The sequence below is a fragment of the Mesoplodon bidens genome, assembly GCF_964165515.1.
Source record: "Mesoplodon bidens genome assembly, chromosome: 19".
Lineage (NCBI taxonomy): Eukaryota > Metazoa > Chordata > Mammalia > Artiodactyla > Ziphiidae > Mesoplodon > Mesoplodon bidens.
In genome coordinates this window covers 20943513-20963411 of record NC_138179.1, presented here as the reverse complement: position 1 = coordinate 20963411, position 19899 = coordinate 20943513, and the positions used below count along the sequence as shown (strand labels likewise).

The following is a 19899-nucleotide window of genomic DNA, read 5'->3' as shown; positions in this document are numbered from 1 at the left end:
CTCTCACCCCAGATGTGTATCTCAAAAGAACCAATGCAGAACTTTTGATTTTCTGCAAAACCTGTTCTCCCGGTCCTCCCTGTCTCAAGGCATCTTGATTCCTCTTTCCCTTGTACTCCGCAATCCTGAGAACTCTACATCCCTCAACAGAAAGGCCTTTCCTGGCCACTTGAATTTTAAGAAACACCACCCTCCTCCACCCTGCTCTCACATTACCTGTTTAATTTTCTTCGTAGCAGTAGCAGTACTTAACCGCCATCTCCTATTACCATGCTTATTTATTTATTGTCTGCCTCCCCTACCAGAAAGCAAATTCAGTGAGAAGAGAGAATTCCTTGTGCTTGATTCAGTGATATATTTTCAATGCCTGGCAGGGAGTGGACATTTGATAGTCATTGAACGAATACGCGCCCTAGCCCCATCTGCTGTCCTGCCTACCCCTCACCCGCTCCAAACTGCTCTCACCACACTCAACTCTGAAGCTTGATTTCAGCAAACCTACTTCCTGCTAGGCACACCTGGGCGCCGCATGAGGTCAGCTGCCTCCTGTTCCCCACTCCTGCGTCCTCACTCCCACCCCATGCTGCACTTCCCACCTCAGCCCCATAACAGCCCTGGTGTTGTGGTCCCCATCTCCTCTCCAAAACATATGCACATACACACAGCACTTGGCAATTTTCAGTGTATTTAATAAGAAGGTCATGAGGGGTCTGTGGGAGCCGGACACTGGGATGACTGAGAAGGCGGGGGAAGGAAAGTTGCCAAGGCCTCCTGGAAGTTCAGCCCCTGGTTGTCCCCTTCAAATGGTGGAGTCGTTGGCCGATGCTATGTCATGCAGCTGGTGGCGGAAGGAGAGACGGGCTTTCCTGCTGAAGTAGGCACCAGACCCAAGGGACGGTATCCCTCCCTCAGCCACGATGGAGGCTACAGCTGGGCTGGGATCTGGATCTGGGGGGGCAGCTGGATCCAGGCCTAAAAGGGAGATTGGAGGGGGAAGAAGGGAGTTGTGTGTCAGGCGGAGGAAAGAGGCCAGGGAACCTAGGGGGGTGAGTGTCGCTAGCAGCAGCAGGGAGAGGAAAGGGGACGTTGGCAGCAGGCCTGGCTTCCCTGGCCCGTGACCTATGCACTGGACACGGGGCCACACTCAGAAGGACCCCCATGCTTGGTGTAATGCTCTGCTGTCATGGTCTTGAAATTCTTAATATTTTTTTTAATAAGGGGGTCCCACTTCTCCATTTCGCACTGGGCCCTGCGAAGTGTTTAGCCAATCCTTTGACGAAGTGATAAATCCACCTCCCGCCCAGGGGGCAGATTATCCTTTTCCCTTCCCTGATTTGAGCACTTACCTTTCTCCCCAGTGCAGTTTGTCTGTCTGCCTGGCAGCCCACCTTTTCCTCTGTCTCCCCCGTACCTGCTCCTCTTTCAGTCCCCCGCTGTCTCCGGCACCCACACCATGGGAAACACCATGCCCCCTTCAGATCCATCTCAATAATGGACGAGACCGGGATGCTGACAATGGCCAGGAGCGCCCTAGGAGGGGTGTGGTTTCCAAGCCCCTCCACTGTGGGCAAAGCTACCACTTAGCCTCAGACCGCCTGGTGATTACAGGCGCCAGGAGATAGAAGGGGGAGGAGAGGGAGGAGGGAAGGGGTGGGGGATCCCCCACTCAAACACCTATCCTTTTGTGCCCCCTTAATCTTGGAGTTGTCTCTGATCCCCATGGAGAAGCAGGAGAAGACTAGGAGGGGAGGCATGGTAGAGACAGACACACAAGTGCCGACACAGACAGATGCAGTGAAAATTCATCGCAGCAATGCCAGACAACAAGGGTGCCAGGCTGGACCCTGCTGGGGTTTCATTTGTATTTTATTTTATTTTTTGTTAATATTTATTTACTTATTTATTTATTTATTTGGCTGTGCCGGGTCTTAGTTGCGGCATGTGGGATCTTCGTTGCCACGTGCGGGATCTTTTAGTTGTGGCCTGTGGGTTCTAGTTCTCTGACCAGGGATTGAACCCAGGCCCCCTGCATTGAGAGCTCAGAGTCTTAGCCACTGGACCACCAGGGAAATCCCTCATCTATATTTTAGAATGAGATTCACTTGTATTTAGAATGCCCAAGATGTAAAAATTTTAAAGAATAGTTTATTTTTTTAGAACAAGAAACTTTACTAGTTAGGGAAATGTTATGTTCTCAAGTGGTCCAGTAGCTCTCAACCCCTTTTATGAAAATAGTTGTAATTGATTAATTATGCTGTGCCAGGTAGATTCTAGGGACTTTTACATGTTATCTCACTTGATCGTGTCAATGATTTTTTTTTTTTTTTTTTTTTTGTGGCCACGCCGCGCAGCATGTGGGATATTAGTTCCCGGACCAGGGACTGGATCCATGCCCCCTGCATTGGGAGTCTGAACCACTGGACCACCAGGGAAGTCCCTTTTTTTTTTTTTAACGTCAATGATCTTTTAAAGTAAGTGTTATTATTATGCTGATCTCAGAGATGAGGAATCAGAGGCACTGAGAGATTAGGTAGCTTGTCCAAGGTCACACAGGCAGTTATCAGAAGAGCAGTACTTTCCCTCACCCTCTTCAGTCTGACCCCAGAGTCCACTCTGTTAACTGCCACACCGAGCTTTCCAAGCATGTTCCTGGCAGCTATTGCCCTCAGCCAGGTTTAGGGCAGCCAGAGCCCAGGCTGGGAGCCTCAGGTCCACAGTATGCTAACCAAGGACTCTAAATGCCCTCCAAGAGCTATATTATCATTCCCTAAGGGTATCATGATGTGGGAAAGGTTGGAAAGCACTGCTGACTATGCTGCCTGACTGAAATCTGTTATTTTATTTTATTTCTTTTTAATTTTTATTTTATATTGGAAAATCTGTTTTTTAAATTAACTTTATGGAAGTAAAAATTTACATACAATTTAATGCACACATCTTAGTGTACAGTTCTATGAGTTTTGACAAGTGCATACACCCATGTAATCACCACCCGAATCAAGATATAGGACATCTCCATCACCAAGTTCCCTGTGTGGCCTTTACTGTCCCTCTTTTTCCCCACTCCCTGCTGTAGGCAACTACTGATCCAATTTCCATCACTATAGATTGGTTTTTCTGTTCCAGAACTTTATATTAATGGAGTCATATAGTACTACTCTTTTGTGTATGCTTCTTTCAGCATAATGATTTTGAAATTCACCCGTGTTGTATGTATTAACAGTTTGTATTTTTTGTAAAAACAACTTTATTGAGAAATAATTCATGCACCATATAATTCACCCTTTAAAGTCTACAATTCAGTGGTTTTTGACTATATTCACAGAGGTGTGCAACCATCACAATTAATGTTATAACCTTCTCATCATGCTCAAAAGAAACCCTGTACCCATTAGCAGTCACTCCCCTGTCCTTCTCCCCAGCTACTGTCCCAGCTATGGTCTCTTTGGATTTACTTATTCTGGACATTTCATAGAAATGGAATCATATAAAATGTGGTCCTTTGTGTCTGGCTTCTTTCACTTAGCATAATGTTTCAAGGTCCATCCCTGTTGTAGCATGTATCAGTACATCATTCCTTTTTATGGCTGAATAATATTCCATGGTAGGGATACACCACATTTTGTTTATCCATTCATTACTTGATGGACATTTTGGTTTGTGTCTACTTTTTCGTTATTTGAATAATACTACTGTGGACATTCATGTACAAGTTTTTGTGGAGGTATACATTTTCAATTCTTTTTGGCATATACTTAGGAGTGGAATTGCTGGGCCACATGGTAACTCTATGCTTAACACTTTGAAACTGTTTCCAAGGTGGCTGTACCATTTTACACTTTATTCATTTTTATTGCTGAGTAATAGTCTACAGGCCACAAATTAATCAAAATAAAAAACCTCTGCTTTTCAAAAGGCACCGTTATTTTATTTATTTATTTATTTTGGCCATGCTGAGTGGCTGGGCCCCAGCAGTGAAAGAGCCAAGTCCTACTGGACCAACAGGGAATTCCAAAAAGGCACCATTATTTTAAAAAGACAAGCCACATTCTGGGTGAAAATATTTGCAATACATATATCTGATGAAGGATTTGTATCCAAAATATATAAAGAACTCTTACAAATCACTAATAAGACAAATAACATGGTTTTTAAAAAAAATTAGTGAAAGAATTGAACACTTAAAAAGAGATATAAAAATGGTCAATAAGCACATGAAACATGGTCAACATCATTAGTCATCAGAGAAATGCAAATAAAAATATGATGATGTACTATTTTACACTTATTAGCATGGCTAACACTAAAAAGATAGACAATATCAAACGTTGGCCATGCTGCAGAACAAATGGAATTATCATACATAGATTTTGGAAATGTAAAACACAACAACCATTTTGGAAAACAGTTTGGCAGTTCCTTTTACCCCCTATCTTAAGATATTTCACTTATTTAAAAAGTGCTTTTTGGGGCTTCCCTGGTGGCGCAGTGGTTGAGAGTCCGCCTGCCGATGCAGGGGACACGGGTTCGTGCCCCTATCCCGGAAGATCCCACATGCCGCGCAGCGGCTGGGCCCGCGAGCCATGGCCGCGGAGCCTGTGTGTCCGGAGCCTGTGCTCCGCAACGGGAGAGGCCACAGCAGTGAGAGGCCCGCGTACAGCAAAAAAAAAAAAAAAAAAAAAGTGCTTTTTGGAGTTGGAGGAATCAGGCTCCCTGACTTCAAACTATACCACAAAGCTACAGTAATCAAGACAGTATAGTACTGGCACAAAAACAGAAATATAGACCAATGATACAGGATAGAGTGCCCAGAGATAAACCCACACACATATGGGCACCTAATTTACGACAAAGGAGGCAAGGACATACAATGGGCAAAAGACAGCCTCTTCAATAAGTGGTTCTGGGAAAACTGGACAGCTACATGTAAAAGAATGAAATTAGAACACTACCTAACACCATACACAAAAATAAACTGCAAATGGATTAAAGACTTAAATGTAAGACCAGACACTATAAAACTCTTAGAGGAAAACATAGGAAAAACCCTCTCTGACATAAACCACAGCAAGATCTTTTTTGACCCACCTCCTAGAGTAACGGAAATAAAACCAAAAATAAACAAATGGGACTTAATTCAACTTCAAAGTTTTTGCACAGCAAAGGAGGCCATAAACAAGACAAAAAGACGACCCTCAGAATGGGAGAAAATATTTTCAAATGAAACAACAGACAAAGGATTAATCTCCAAAACATACAAACAGCTCATGTGGCTCAATATCAAAAAAACAAATAATCCAGTTAAAAAATGGGCGGAAGACCTAAATAGACATTTCACAAAAGAAGACATACAGATGGCCAAGAGGCACATGAAAAGATGCTCAACATCACTAATTATTAGAGAAATGTAAATCAAAACTACAATGAGGGATCACCTCACACCAGTCAGAATGGTCATTATCAAAAAATCTAGAAACAATAAATGCTGCAAAGGGTGTGGTGAAAAGCGAACCTTCCTGCACTGTTGGTGGGAATGTAAATTGATACAACCACTACGGAAAACAGTATGGAGGTTCATTAAAAAGCTAAAAATAGAACTACCATATGACCCAGCAATCCCACTACTGGGCATATACCCTGAGAAAACCATAATTCAAAAAGAGACATGTACCACAATGTTCATTGCAGCACTATTTACAATAGCCAGGGCACGGAACCAACCTAAATGTCCACTGACCGATGATGAATGGATAAAGAAGATGTGGCACATATATACAATGGAATATTACTCAGCCAAAAAAGGAACGAAATTGAGTTATTTGTAGTGAGGTGGATGGACCTAGCGTCTGTCATACAGAGTGAAGTAAGTCAGAAAGAGAAAAACAAATACCATATGCTAAGGCATATATATGGAATCTTAAAAAAAAATGGCACTGATGAACCTAGCTGCAGGGCAGGAATAAAGATGTAGACCTAGAGAATGGACTTGAGGACTTGGGGTGGGAGGGGGAAGCTGGGGCGAAGTGAGAGTAGAATCGACATATATACACGACCGAATGTAAAAGAGTCGGCTGGTGGGAAGCAGCAGAGCACAGGGAGATCGGCTCAGTGCTTTGCCATGACCCAGAGGGGTGGGATAGGGAAGATGGGAGGGAGGCTCAAGAGGGAGGGGATATGGGGACACGTGTATGCATGTGGCTGATTCACTTTGTTGTGCAACAGAAACTAACAGTATTGTGAAGCAATTATACTCCAATGAAGATCTATTTTTTTAAAAGTGTTTTTTAATGACCATTTAAAAATAGCCTTTATTTGTCACTTTCTTCACCCTGCCTCTATATAAATGTGTGCAATTAGAGATCAAACAAGTTTGGCTAGTTTCTTAAAAAGTTAAAATGATGGAGCAACTCCACTCCTAGCTATTTACCCAAGAGAAACGAAAACATATTTCTACACAAAGACTTACCCAGGAATGTTTATAGGAGCTTTATTTGCAGCAGGCAAAAACTAGAAACAACCCAAATGTCCATGAAGAAATATCCATCAACCCACTCTTCCATCTAGAAGAGATAAAGAAATCTACTTTAAAAAAAAAATGAAATATTTTGTCTATTAGAACCTGAAATTTTTCCTGTTTCCCCTTAGACTGTTAGTTCCAGAAGAGCAAGTCCCGTGATAGTCTTATTCACTACTGTATGCTCAGAGTCTGGCGCGGAGCAAGTACGCAGTAAATAGTGAATGAATGAAAGAATGCAAGCTTGCGTACGTTAATGAATTTGTGGCCACCAGCCCTCGGGCCTTTCGTCATTCCTTCCATCTACAAACGCTGGCTAGGCCGGCCCAATGTGGTTCTCAGCCGGCCCGGGAAGGGGACACAGCCAGGTCCCTGCCGCGGAGGCGCGTCCCGCCGGGGGCCCTGGCGGGATCGGTGGCCGGACAGGCCCCGGGGGGGCCGGCGCCCGAGCGGAGGAGGGTGCGCAGGGCCAAGCGCCCACAGGGAGGAGCGGGCCTGCACGGACCGACGGCGCAGGACAGACTGACAGCCCGGCAGACGGCGCCGCACCGATGCACAGGGAGGGTAGCGCTGTCCCGCAGAGCCGAGGGCGGCCCCAGCGCCCAGGCCGCACGCAGGACTGCAAGGGCAGGCCGAGGGCGGCGGGGGCGGGACAGGACCGACGAGAATCCCGAGGAGGTGAGGCCGGGGGCCGTCCCGCCCCCAAGGGCAGGCCCTGAGCGCCCGCCCCGCCCTGGCCCTCTGGGGTGTGGGCTCCCGCTCTGACTCTGCTGCGCTGCCGCCGGCTCGGGCTGCCCGGGTGAGGGGGAGCCGCGGAGATGCCGGGCCGAGGAAATCGGCCGGGGACGGGAATGAGCTTGGGCTGCGGGTCCTCCTGACTCAGCCTCATGCTCAGATTTCGGGGTTTCCCTCCCGGGCGGGGAATGCGTAACTTCCTCATTCCCGCCTGGACCCCTTCTTCCAGCTGGCTTGGCCTGGCTGGAGCCCCGGTGGCTCGGGACCCCTGGCAACCCCCGGGGCCCCTCCCGTGGCTTCTTCTCTGCCCCACTTCGGGGCCATCCGGGCCTGGCCGGGTGTTCCTCGGCACCCTGGTTACGGGACGGGAGGTGGGACTCAGGCATTCTGGATGCGGGAAGGATCGAAATAAGGGATGGAGATTAGAGGCGGGTTGGCAGGGCGTTGCAGGCCGATGCGCCATAATCAGAGAGAGTGGGGGCCAGCGGGAGCCAGGTGGGGGGGGGAGCGGGGGACCTGTGGGATATGGAAGACCGTGGGGTGTGATGGGGGGCAGGGTTCTGCAAAGCAGGTAACCTTCCTGAAGCCTCCCCATATTCCTAGGATGGCGGCGATCTCCGAGAGCCTCTTCCCCTCTGGGGGTGACCTGGACTCCAGCCAGTTACAGATGGAGCCCGATGAGGTGGACACTCTGAAGGAGGGAGAGGACCCAGGTACACAGGGAGGACGCCCTCAGGGAGAGGAGGGGGGGTGCTGAGACCTCCTGGAGTCCACATTCTTCCACTTTCTCTCCTGTCAGCTGACCGGATGCACCCCTTTCTGGCCATCTACGACCTCCAGCCTCTGAAAATTCACCCCTTGGTGTTTGCCCCTGGGGTTCCCGTCATAGCCCAGGTGGTGGGCACTGAAAGATACACCAGTGGATCCAAGGTGGCTGGACTGGCACCAGGGAGGGGGCTAAGGGGAGGGCTGGCCAGAGCGGGGGCTGCCACCCAACCAGGGAACATCCATTCAGTCAGTTCCTCACTCCCCCAGGTGGGCACCTGCATTCTGTATTCTGTCCGCTTGACTCACGGTGACTTTACCTGGACAACCAAGAAGAAGTTCCGTCATTTCCAGGAATTGCATCGGGACCTCCTGAGACACAAAGTCTTGATGAGTCTGCTCCCTCTGGCTCGGTGAGGGGGACAAGGACAAGACTGCCTCCTGTGAAGGGCAGGTGCCCCCTCACCGCGGGGCAGCATGGGATGTCACTGCCCCAGCCCCCATTGATGCTTTCTGTCTGTCTCATCCCCAGACCACAGCCTTTCCTCCCCCAGCTGCTTTCCTCCCCCACCTCTGGCCACTGGGCCTGCTCCTCTGACCCCGGTTACCAGGAAACCTTCCCTGCTCAGCTCTCCCTGTCCATGGTTCTGGGCCAGTATCTCAGCAGGGCTGGATGCCCAAAGTACCCTTGGCAGCCTCCCACCTTTTTCTGTCTCCATCCTCAGGGTAGGGGGCATTCCTTCTGCCAGCCTCGAGGTCCCCTCGCCTCTTCCAAGACCCCACCTCCAGTGCTTCAGGAATCCAGGCACCCAGCCTCCCATCCTCCTATTGACCTTCCCCCATCCCTTCCACAGCTTTGCCGTTGCCTATTCTCCAGACCAAGAGGCAAACAACAGAGAGATGCCCTCTCTACCCCGAGCAGGTCCTGAGGGCTCCGCCAGACATGCATCCAGCAAACAGGTGGGACCGGACACCAGGTCCTCTGGGAAGGTGTTTGGGTGCAAATGGTTCTGGTCCCATCTGTCTCTCTCTCTTTCCCATCCCTACTTCAGAAATACCTGGAGAATTACCTCAACCGCCTCCTGACCATGTCTTTCTATCGCAACTACCATGCCATGGTAAGGTCAAGAGGCTGGTGCCAGGTCTCTTGAGATGGAGCAGGGGGCAGAGGACCAGGGTCGATAGAGTGTGAGGGGCTGAAAATCAGTCTCTCCTCTGAGCCTTTTTCTTCCTCTGCAGACAGAGTTTCTGGAAGTCAGTCAGCTGTCCTTTATCCCAGACCTTGGATCCAAAGGACTGTGAGTGTCTGACACCCCTCACCCGCCATCTGCCAACATCTGGATCTCTCCCTGGCTGAGAATAGGGAAAGAGCAGTGCACAGTGGGCTGGAGGTCTGGATCCCTCATCCAGCCTCATCCAACATCTCTTCCTGGTTTTCCCCACAGGGAGGGGGTGATCCGGAAACGCTCAAGTGGCCACCGTGTTCCTGGCCTCACCTGCTGTGGCCGAGACCAAGTGTGTTATCGCTGGTCCAAGCGGTGAGGCCTGAGCAGAGCCGCTGGGCAGTGGGTGGGGGTGAGGAAGGAGATCCCAGGGGCATGGAGGCATGGTCAGAGCCCTTCCACTCCAGGTGGCTGGTGGTGAAGGACTCCTTCCTGCTGTACATGTGCCTCGAGACCGGCACCATCACATTTGTTCAGCTCTTCGACCCTGGCTTCGAGGTACAGGTGGGGAAAAGGAGCACAGAGGCACGGTACGGGGTCCGGATCGACACCTCCCACAGGTAAGCCTCCCTGGTGTGGACAGACATCTGGTGAGTGAAGAGCCAGCCTGGGGCCCTAAGGGGAGTTAAGTGGAAGAGACCATGGAAGAAAGGAAGGCGTTCCCACCTCCCTGGAGCCGGCCATGATTTGGAACCAGAGAACTGTTCTAGTCAGATGCTTGGGGCTGCTCTTAGAGGCTGGGCCCAGAGAAAGAGAGTTGAGTATAAGCCTGGGGGAAGGACTTTTGGTGCAAAAGATAGGGCACTCCATTCATTCATTTATTCATTCAACAAATTTAAGGGACTCCCCTGGCGGTCCAGTGGTTAAGATGCCATGCTTCCACTTCAAGGGGCACAGGTTTGATCCCTGGTCATGGAACTAAGACCCCACATGCAGTGCAGCATGGCCAAAAAAAAAAAAAAAAACCAAAAAACAAACTTAAGTGGCTGGCACAATACTAGGTGCCAAGGACCCAACTGTGAATAAGGCAGATACGCTCCCTGTCCCTGTGAAGTCAAGTAGGGACTAAGGGAAGAGGTAGGAAAGAGGTGATAGCTAAAGGGGAGGTTTCTGGGCCAGGCCAGAGGTGTGGAGGGTGAGGATTGTGGTCCACCCATTGTTCCCGTCCAGGTCCTTGATTCTCAAGTGCAGCAGCTATCGGCAGGCACGGTGGTGGGCCCAGGAGATCACTGAGCTGGCCCAGGGCCCGGGCAGAGACTTTGTACAGCTGCACCGGCACGAAAGCTACGCTCCACCTCGGCCTGGGACCCTGGCCCGGTGGTGAGACACTGACATCCTTTCTGAAATTGTCAGTGGCCTTTTCGACCTCCTTGATGTTCTCTGAGCCCTTGATCCTCTTTATCTCCTCTGACCCCTTCTGACCTCAATAACCTCCCCCTTTGACTTCTCAAATCTCCCTGACCCCCTGACCTCTTTAATCATGCTGATCCCTCTGATTCCCCTTTGATCTTTCTGAACCCCAAACTGGGTAATCTCTGACCCCGACCTCTCCGACCTCCTGTGACCTTTTTAACCTCCTTTCACCACACTGACCCTCTCTGTTCTCAGTGATCTCAAATGTCTCTGATTTATTCGTCCATTTAATAAACATTTTCTGAGCACCCACTATGTGCCAGGTCCAGTGGCAGGGATAAGACTCAGTAGGTGATTCAGTCACGAAACAATGGGAGTTTGCCACGCTGGTGGTAGATATAGGGTACCAAGCACAGAGGAGGGGCATCTGCCCCAGCGTAGGATGTCAGGACTGGCTTCTAGAAGGCAGTAACCCTGAGGTTAACCTTAGCAAGATAAAGAAAATGGAGAAGGGCAGTCCGTGCAGAGAAGCTAGAAATAGCCCAGCGTGTTTGGGAACCACAAAGACTGACTATTGTTGCAGTGTGAGGAGCAGTGGTCAGTAAAGAGTCTGGGGGTCGCAGGGTCTGATCAGTGCCTCTCCCGCTAAGCTGAGGGGGTTAACCTTTATCATAGGCAGAGAGGAGTCATGGAAAGAATTTTTCTTGGAGGTGGTGTTGAGATTTTTTTTATTGGAGTATAATTGCTTTACAATGTTGTGTTAGTTTCTGCTGTACAACAAAGTGAATCAGCTATATGTATACATATAACCCCATATCCCCTCCCTCTTGAGCCTCCCTCCCACCCTCCCTACAGGGAGATCAGCTCGATGCTTTGTGACGACCTAGAGGGGTGGGATAGAGATTTATTTATTTATTTATTTAAAAAATTTATTTATTTTATTTGTATTTATTTTTCGCTGTGTTGGGTCTTTGTTGCTGCGCTATAGCACTTTCTCTAGTCGCAGCGAGCGGGGGCTACTCTTCGTTGCGGTGCGCAGGCTTCTCATTGCGGTGGCTTCTCTTGTTGCGGAGCACGGACTCTAGGCGCACAGGCTTCAGTAGTTGTGGCACACGGGCTCAGTAGTTGTGGCTCACGGGCTCTAGAGCGCAAGGTCTGTAGTTGTGGCGCACGGGCTTAGTTGCTCTGCGGCATGTGGGATCTTCCCGGACCAGGGCTCGAACCCGTGTGCCCTGAATAGGCAGGAGGATTCCCAACCACTGCGCCACCAGGGAAGCCTGAGATTTATTTTTTAACATAAGAACTGATCATAGCTAATACTTATGTAGCTCTTAGTGTGTGCCAGAAACCATTCTGAGTGTTTTATGTTTATGAACTTACAACAGCCCCGTGAAGCAGGTACAGTTGTTATATCCACTTTACAGGTGAGAAAACTGAGGCAAGGAGAAGTTAAGTAACTTGTCAAGGTCACACACCTTGTAAACAGTGGAACCAGGATTCAAATCCAGGTAGTTTGGGTCAAGACCCTGCTCTTCACCATCAAACAGGACTGTTAGTTATTCAAAGTCTAACAATACGGAAACATATTAAGTAAAAAAATTAAAGTTCATTGCACAAGCCTTTACCCCCTGGCCCTTAGTTCTTGTCTACACCCCCTCCCCCAAATCCCATTTTTCTCCCCAGAAGCATGCCTGGTGATAGTTTGATATTTATCCTCCCAGATCTTTTCCTGCATATTTTCATGTGCTTAGCATATATGTTACTTTTTGTTTTAATGTAAATTAGATCATGCACTCTCTTCTTTGTTTTATTTTTTTCACTTAACACGTGTTAGAGATTAGGCATTTACATTATTTCCCACTTTCAGTCTTATAAACGATACTGCAATGAACATAATCTTTGGTTAAGCACTTAATAGGATGTCTTCCTAGATATAGAATTACAAAGTGCATTTAATGATATCGGGGGTATGTGGATTTAATATTCTGATAGATACTACCAAACTGTCCTCTAAAAAAGCTATAAAACCAATGTATATTCTCACAAACTATGAGAATACTCACTTCCCCATATGCTAATATTGAATGTAACCTGCAATTTTAATTTTTGCCAATCTAGTGAATTTAAAAAGTGTTATTCATTTTAATATCAATTTCCTTGTTTAGTGATGAAGTTGAACATCTTTTCATCTATGATTAGCCATTTTCCCCCTGTGAACTCTCAGTTCTCTCTTTTTTTTTTTTTTTGGCCGTGCCGTGTGGCTTGTGGGACCCTGTTCCCCAACCAGGGGCCAAACCCGTGCCCTCCGCAGTGAAAGCACAGAGTCCTAACTGCTGGACGGCCAGGAGATTCCCATATCAGTTCTTATTCTTTGTTCAGTTGGCCTATATGTCTTTTTGTTATTGATATGTTGGAACTCTTTATATGTGATGTATTAATCTTCCCAATCTTTAGTCACTTTCTTTGGTTTGCTGTGTCTTTTGTAGTTTGTACTTTTATTTAGCTCGTACTGGCAAATTTATCCCACTTTGATATATCTGCTTCTGTCTGACCTCTCTGATCACTCTTGGTCTTTGACCCTAATGTCACCTCTGACCCATGACTGTCCTCCGGTCTTCACTCTCCAGAGCTTTCTGGCTTCTGACTCCCCTGACCTCCTTGGCTTGGCCTCCCCCCAGGTTTGTGAATGGGGCAGGTTACTTTGCTGCTGCAGCTGATGCCATCCTGCGAGCTCAAGAAGAGATTTTCATCACAGACTGGTGGTAAGTGGGGAAAAAGCCTGAGCAAGAAGCGGTAGGATAGGGCCTGCAACAGATCAGCTTATGGGTCAGAAAAGGAGTGGAAGGGGAGGAGTGACTGTTGTCGGGAACTTAGCTTGCCCTTACCCGCTGCCCTGAATCCCAGGTTGAGTCCTGAGATTTACCTGAAGCGTCCGGCCCATTCAGATGACTGGAGACTGGACATTATGCTCAAGAAGAAGGCGGTGAGGGGAGTGGTTGGGCTGGAGGGGAGGTATGGTGGCGGGGTGGCCTGTGGGTGGAGATTGGTTAGAAGGGACTGTAGCATGGGGGAAGGCAGGGAATCTGAAACTTGAGGAGGAGGAAATATGCCCATCCTGGCTTAGTGTCTGGCAAACATTGCCGCCTCCCCTTCCCTGAGGAGAACTGACACCTCCCTGTTCTTGCCCTTCCTCTACCTGGTATAGACTTTCCTCCCAGTATCCATTACACTCTGTTGTGTTACTGCAGGGTGGACATGGCTGTCTCTCTCCCTGGGCTGATTAATATCACTGGTTCCAATACAAGGCATAGTGTCTGCTATGTTGGGAGCATCCATAGATGTTGATGGGTGGGAGGGAAGATATGTGGATGATGGAGAGTGGGTGGGTAGATGATGGAAAGGGAGATAGATAGAAGGATATGAGGTTGGGAAGGTGGGTCAGTAGGAGAGTGGGTAGGTAGATGGATGAATGATAGATGGTACATAAGGGGATGAGTAAATTTTGGGGAAAATGGGTGGATAGATAATGCTGGGTAGGCGGGTAGATGTGTGGATGGGTGAGCAGATAGATGATGTTCAATCTAGGTTTGCTGTAAGCATCAAAGCAGGGTGTAAGTGGCAGAGCTTTGAGGATCTCCACGCAGGGAGGAGGAATATACAGGAATCCTGAGCATGGGGAAGGGTTTGGGAGGGTGGGAAGGGGTCATTCCGAGGGAGGCATTAGGATCTGATTCCCTCACTGACCACCAGGAGGAGGGTGTCCGGGTGTCCATACTGCTGTTTAAGGAAGTGGAGTTGGCCTTGAACATCAACAGTGGCTATAGCAAGAAGGTTCTGATGCTACTGCATCCCAACATAAAGGTGACTCTCAGGACTCAGAGACCCCTTCCCTGCAGCCCTCCTCACCACACTTTCCCATCCCCTCAACCCTCCCTTTCCTTGAACATTTCATCCTTCCGTCTTTCCATTCTCTCCCCCAATGCCTCCTCTTTCTTCTCCCACCTAAGCTCACTCTCCTGAACTCCCCCACACCTGTTCTAGGTGATGCGCCACCCAGACCAGGTGACTCTGTGGGCCCATCATGAGAAGCTCCTGGTGGTGGACCAAGTAGTGGCCTTCTTGGGGGGGCTGGACCTCGCCTATGGCCGCTGGGATGACCTGCACTACAGACTGACTGACCTTGGGGACTCCTCTGAGTCAGCTTCCCCCCAGGTAACCCCCCAAGGCCTTCCTGAGCTCCTCCAAACTCAGCTAGCCTAAATCCACACCACTTCCCGGCTCCAGCCTTCCCCTCCAGTCATTCCAAGCCCACACTCAGGGTTCCTTGGCCTTTCTGGGACCCCAAGAACCTGCTTTGAATATACTATGACCCAGTCCCCTCCCCATGTCCGTTACCCACCCCTCCCCCCATTCCTCTAGGGATTTCAAATGCATCTGAAGGGGAGGACCGGGGAATCAAACTCTCTCTGCTTCATTCTTACTCTGTGTGTCTCTCTGTCTCCCAGTCTTCCAGTGCTCCTTTCTTCTCTTTGGCCTGGCTCTGTATGGCCCCATGACCTCTCCTTGCCCCTGGCTTGGGTGTGTTCCCCCTACAGCCTCCTACCTCATGCTCAGACCCTCCAGCTGCACCAGACCTCTCTCACAACCAACTCTTCTGGCTGGGCAAGGACTACAGCAATCTTAACACTAAGGACTGGGTCCAGCTGGATCGGCCTTTTGAGGGTAGGAGTCCCCTTCCTCCAAAGCCCGTGAGAGCTGGGAGCAGGGGCAGAAGGCAGGGCTGGGACTGAGGATGGGATGAACTGGGTCAAGGGTAATGCACCCTCCTCCTCCCCGCCCCAAGTGTCCCCAAGAGACCGTCCCTGACCTCTCCCCTGACTCTCCTGGGACCCCCAGATTTCATTGACAGGGAGACCACACCCCGGATGCCATGGCGTGACGTCGGGGTGGTGGTCCATGGCTCACCCGCCAGGGACCTTGCCCGGCACTTCATCCAGCGCTGGAATTTCACCAAGGTGCTCAATCCCTCCTGTGAGGCTGGAGGGCAGGAGGGAGCTTGGGACGGCTCATCACCTCCCTCTGACTCTGCCATCCCTCTTCCTCAGACCACCAAGGCCAAGTACAAGATACCCATGTACCCCTACCTGCTGCCCAAGTCCACCAGCACTGCAAACCAGCTCCCTTTCATGCTCCCGGGAGTGCAGTGCGCCACCGTGCAGGTGAGGCTCCGACTTCAGCCTGCCCTCGCCTCCCTCCCTTCAGCCCAATGCCCCGGCCCACTTTCCCTGACCTGAAAGCCCCCGCCAGATCCCTCCTCTCCCGGGCTCAGGGGCCACATCATATTCGCCGTCCCCCCCAGGTCTTGCGGTCAGTGGACCGCTGGTCAGCGGGGACCTTGGAGAACTCCATCCTCAATGCCTACCTGCACACCATCAGGGAGAGCCAGCACTTCCTCTACATTGAGGTCTGACCGGGGTGAGGGTGGGGCAGATAACAGAGGGGACATCCCAGGGGAGAGACTTAGGATGTCAGTGGCATCAGTCGTTGAGGACTGGCATAGCTGGGCCTGGAGAAATGCAGAAGCCTGGGGCCAGGGCCTGGAGCCTGGGGGTGGGGATGGCAGTGGGGAGCTGAGGGCAGGGGCTGGGGCCGGACTGCTGATGTCTGTCATTGGTCCCTGCCCCAGAATCAATTCTTCATTAGCTGCTCAGATGGGCGGACGGTGCTGAACAAGGTGGGCGATGAGATTGTGGACAGAATCCTGAAGGCCCACAAGTAAGATGGACCAGCCAGAGTGTGAGGATTGTGGGTGTGGTTTAAGCCCAACTGGATGGGTGGGGCTTGGGGGAGAGGTCACACCTCTGACTCCACCCCTCTCCAGACAGGGGCAGTGCTTCCGAGTCTACATGCTTTTGCCCCTGCTCCCTGGGTTCGAGGGGGACATCTCCACAGGTGGTGGTAACTCCATCCAGGCCATTCTGCACTTCACTTACAGGTGACCCCCGGCGCTCCCCTCAGCCAGACTCTGCCTCTCCATGGCCCCATCCTACCTATGCCTCCATCCTGACTCCGTCCTGATCCCTTCTTGCTGGACTTTTGAGGTCCATCTCTCTCCTGACATCCCCCATCTCCTCCCCAGTCTCCACCTCCCTCACCCATTCTCTTCCCTCAGGACTCTGTGTCGTGGGGAATATTCAATTCTACATCGCCTCAAAGCAGTCAGTGAGTGCTGGGAGCTGGGGGTTCAAGCCCTGGACCCCCGGGGAGGGGGCGATTGAGGGACTGGAGCCCCAGGGATGGAGGGAAGGAGGCTATCACTCCTGCATGCTTCTGGGGCTACTGCCTGAGCCCGCAGGTGGCCTGATACTGCAGAGAGAAGTATATAGACCAGGGCTTCTGAAGTGAGGAGGTAGATGGGACAGGGCTCTGTCTGCACATGGAGAGTACCTCTCACCTCACTCCCCTTCCCCCCATCTCTTACTCACAGTGGGGACAGCATGGCGGGACTATATTTCCATCTGTGGGCTTCGCACACATGGAGAGCTGGGTAGGCACCTGGTCTCAGAGCTCATCTACATCCACAGCAAGATGCTCATTGCAGATGACCGGACAGTCATCATTGGTCAGTGCTGGATCTCGGCCCCCAGCAACAAGAGGAGGGTGGGGAGAAGTGGAGCAGGGCCCAGCCAGGGGCAACGGGATGGAGGTGGGTGATGGAGACTGCAGCTGAGGCCCAACTGGGGATGGAGGCCAAAGAAGGCGTGTTGCCCCCAGGCTGGTTCTTGGGTAGAGGTGATGGGGTCTCCTGGGCTCAGGAGGACGCAGTGTGTCCTGCACCGCACCCCCCCACCCAGGCTCTGCAAACATCAATGACCGGAGTTTACTGGGGAAGCGGGACAGTGAGCTGGCTGTGCTGATCGAGGACACAGAGATGGAGGCATCCCTCATGAATGGTGTGGAATATCAGGCGGGCAGGTTTGCCTTGAGTTTGCGGAAACACTGCTTCAGGTAGGGCCGGGGTGGGGTGCTACAGCGTGGTGGGAGAGGCGGAAAGGGGGAGGGTCTGCCTTTTGAGCAAGTGTGAGGATTGCTTAGAGGTAGTACTGGGTTTCCCAAGAGGCAGACTCATCCAGTTTAAGGTACCGGCAAAGCAGGGATACCAAAAAAATGAGAAACAAATATTTCAAAAGTAATTTGGTATATCTTTTAAAGCATTAAAATAGTCGCCAAAGTAGAGACAAATTAAAGCTCTGTTGGACTCGTTTACACTTATTTTACTGTTTAACATTGCTTCTATTTTGAAATACCTAGGTAGGCACATTATAATTTTCTGCTATTCGGGCTTTCAAAGGATCTTAATCTGGCCCTGCTGGGACCCCTTTCTCCCGCAGCGTGATTCTTGGGGCAGATGCCCGGCCGGACCTGGATCTCCGAGACCCTGTCTGTGATGACTTCTTCCAGTCGTGGCAAGACACAGCTGAGAGCAATGCCAATATCTATGAGCAGGTGGGCAAGGGGGGTGGGCAGGGGTGCTGGCAGGGGGAAGTTCATGGATAATCCTGTCTAGGGTGGGATAGAGAGGAGCCCCTGCACAGCCATCCTCATAAGAGGATAAGAGTCTGGGGACATCATGGGATTCAGTGGCTCAGGGTCAGTGTAGAGGGATATGGTGGGCATGGGGGCGTCTAGCCTAGTTGGGCTTGGACACTCGGGCAGTCTCCCCAAGCCTTATTGGCTTCCATGCCCCTCGCCCACAGATCTTCCGCTGCCTGCCGTCCAACGCCACTCGCTCCCTGCGGGTACTCCGGGAGTATGTGGCCGTGGAGCCGCTGGCCACGGTCAGCCCTCCCTTGGCCCGGTCTGAACTCACCCAGGTCCAGGGCCACCTGGTCCACTTCCCTCTCAAGTTCCTGGAGGATGAGTCTTTGTTGCCCCCCCTGGGTAGCAAGGAGGGCGTGATACCCCTAGAAGTGTGGACATAGCTGTGGCTCCAGCCCGGGAGAGGTCACCAGCCGCTGGGCTCTAACTCATCTGGCTCCCTGCCCCCTCACCCCGAGGACCGAGGGCAGTGCCTCTGAGACCTGGGGGAGGCAGGCATCCCCGGAGGGGACTAGAGAAGTCATAGAGGACCCTTTCTTGAGAAGTAGCCAAAGAGGACACTCTCAAGCCCGGGCTGGGGAGACAGAAGAGGGTCCAGAGAAGTTCATCCTCCTCGCTGCCCAGTTCAAACCACTGCTACAAAGGAGAAGCAAAACTCCTGCCAGGATGCCTGGGGCCAGCCTCCTACTCCAGGAGGACCAGATTCTGCCCTGGGCCTTCCCATCTCTCCCTTAGTCTTCCTGCCCTTGAACCCCCTCCCTGCCCCAGGGCCTTTCCCAGTTCATTACAGCCAAGGTGGAGGGAAGGATGGAGCCACTCCCGGCTTCAGTGCCCATGGTGGTGAGGGGACGGGGGTGGGGGGATGCACACTAACCCCCTCCACCAGCTAATGACAGACACTAACTTTGTATCAGTTCAATAAGCATTTCATAAATAAAAGCCTAGAAAAGGTCCTTGCCTCTTCCTTGGCTGAACTGAGTGCTTGTCTCAGCTGCCCCCGCAGGCCTACACACAGCACCACAGGCCCCTTCATCCTCTCTCCACACCACTGGTTTCTTCTTTCTGTGACTTCATCTCCGCTCCGCTTGTCTGTGGCTTCGGGAGCACTGTCAGTAGGTGCTGGGAAGACCAGGTGTTCACACAGGGATGCCTGGGTAAAAGAAGGGTGGGGCCAAACCAGGACTCCTGGAGGACAGTGGAGCTGATGGTGCAGCTTCAGGTGAGGGAGGCGCCCAAAGAAGGGCCCAGAGGGGCTGCCTCTTGTTCCTCAAGTGACTGCAAGGGGAGAGGCTTAGCGAAACCCCTGGGAGTGGATAAGGGTATAGGCTTGAGGTCAGGAAGAACTGGGCCCAAATCCTGGACTTGTCACTTACTACCTTGGTGAGCTTCTCAAGTCACATCACTTCTCTGGGCCTCAGTGATCCCAACTGGGAAATGGGAATAATACTTAATAACTGGCTTGCTGTAAAGATTCAGTTATTGACTTAGATATTTATTGAGTACCTGCTCTTTGCCAGACACCATTCTAAACTCACAGCAGTGAGTACAACAAAGTCCCCACCCTCGTGGGACAGGCACGTATGTCCTGGAGCCTCAGTGTCCAGTACAGTAGCCACCAGCCACATTTGGCTATTTACATTTAAATTAATTACAATTAGAAATAGGTAAAGATTTAGTTCCTCACTCGTAGCAGCCATGTTTCAAGTGCTC

General features: G+C 50.8%; 2 protein-coding genes across 7 annotated transcripts; one reads left to right on the top strand and one right to left on the bottom strand.

Moving 5' to 3' along the window:
- Positions 1-649: 649 nt before the first annotated feature.
- On the bottom strand, positions 650-6857 carry LOC308606771 (uncharacterized protein C17orf114; the record flags this gene model as incomplete). 2 transcript variants are annotated; one of them, XR_014013896.1, is made up of 3 exons in its annotated part: positions 884-972; positions 6467-6560; positions 6767-6857. XR_014013896.1 is itself a non-coding variant. In XM_081218080.1 (2 exons), 2 exons carry the CDS (start codon positions 1482-1484, stop codon positions 800-802), a joined length of 246 nt encoding a protein of 81 aa, XP_081074206.1. In that variant the 3' UTR covers positions 650-799. The 2 variants fall into 2 exon arrangements, 1 of the variants encoding a protein (XP_081074206.1); XM_081218080.1 differs by lacking the exons at positions 6467-6560; positions 6767-6857 and adding an exon at positions 1412-1484 and having other exon boundaries at positions 650-972.
- Positions 6858-7115: 258 nt separating this feature from the next.
- On the top strand, positions 7116-19128 carry PLD2 (phospholipase D2). 5 transcript variants are annotated; one of them, XM_081218076.1, is made up of 25 exons: positions 7116-7192; positions 7853-7962; positions 8049-8179; positions 8285-8427; positions 8869-8974; positions 9067-9132; positions 9254-9312; positions 9460-9552; positions 9645-9797; positions 10408-10557; positions 13269-13352; positions 13495-13573; positions 14341-14451; positions 14632-14802; positions 15186-15312; positions 15487-15605; positions 15696-15809; positions 15950-16054; positions 16277-16365; positions 16472-16585; positions 16763-16812; positions 17078-17212; positions 17445-17598; positions 17982-18096; positions 18348-19128. In XM_081218076.1, exons 2-25 carry the CDS (start codon positions 7854-7856, stop codon positions 18570-18572), a joined length of 2802 nt encoding a protein of 933 aa, XP_081074202.1. In that variant the 5' UTR covers positions 7116-7192; position 7853; the 3' UTR covers positions 18573-19128. The 5 variants fall into 5 exon arrangements, with proteins under 5 accessions (XP_081074202.1, XP_081074201.1, XP_081074204.1 ...); XM_081218075.1 differs by lacking the exon at positions 7116-7192 and adding an exon at positions 7260-7313; XM_081218077.1 differs by lacking the exon at positions 7116-7192 and adding an exon at positions 7443-7620.
- The last annotated feature ends 771 nt before the right edge of the window (positions 19129-19899 follow it).

Excerpts from the sequence above, each read along its gene's own strand:
- PLD2 (XM_081218076.1), top strand. The coding sequence starts at position 7,854 with ATGGCGGCGATCTCCGAGAGCCTCTTCCCCTCTGGGGGTGACCTGGAC. Across the intron at positions 14,452-14,631 it reads TACTGCATCCCAACATAAAG|GTGATGCGCCACCCAGACCA; the intron begins GTGACTCTCAGG and ends CACCTGTTCTAG. Across the intron at positions 16,055-16,276 it reads AGCACTTCCTCTACATTGAG|AATCAATTCTTCATTAGCTG; the intron begins GTCTGACCGGGG and ends TCCCTGCCCCAG.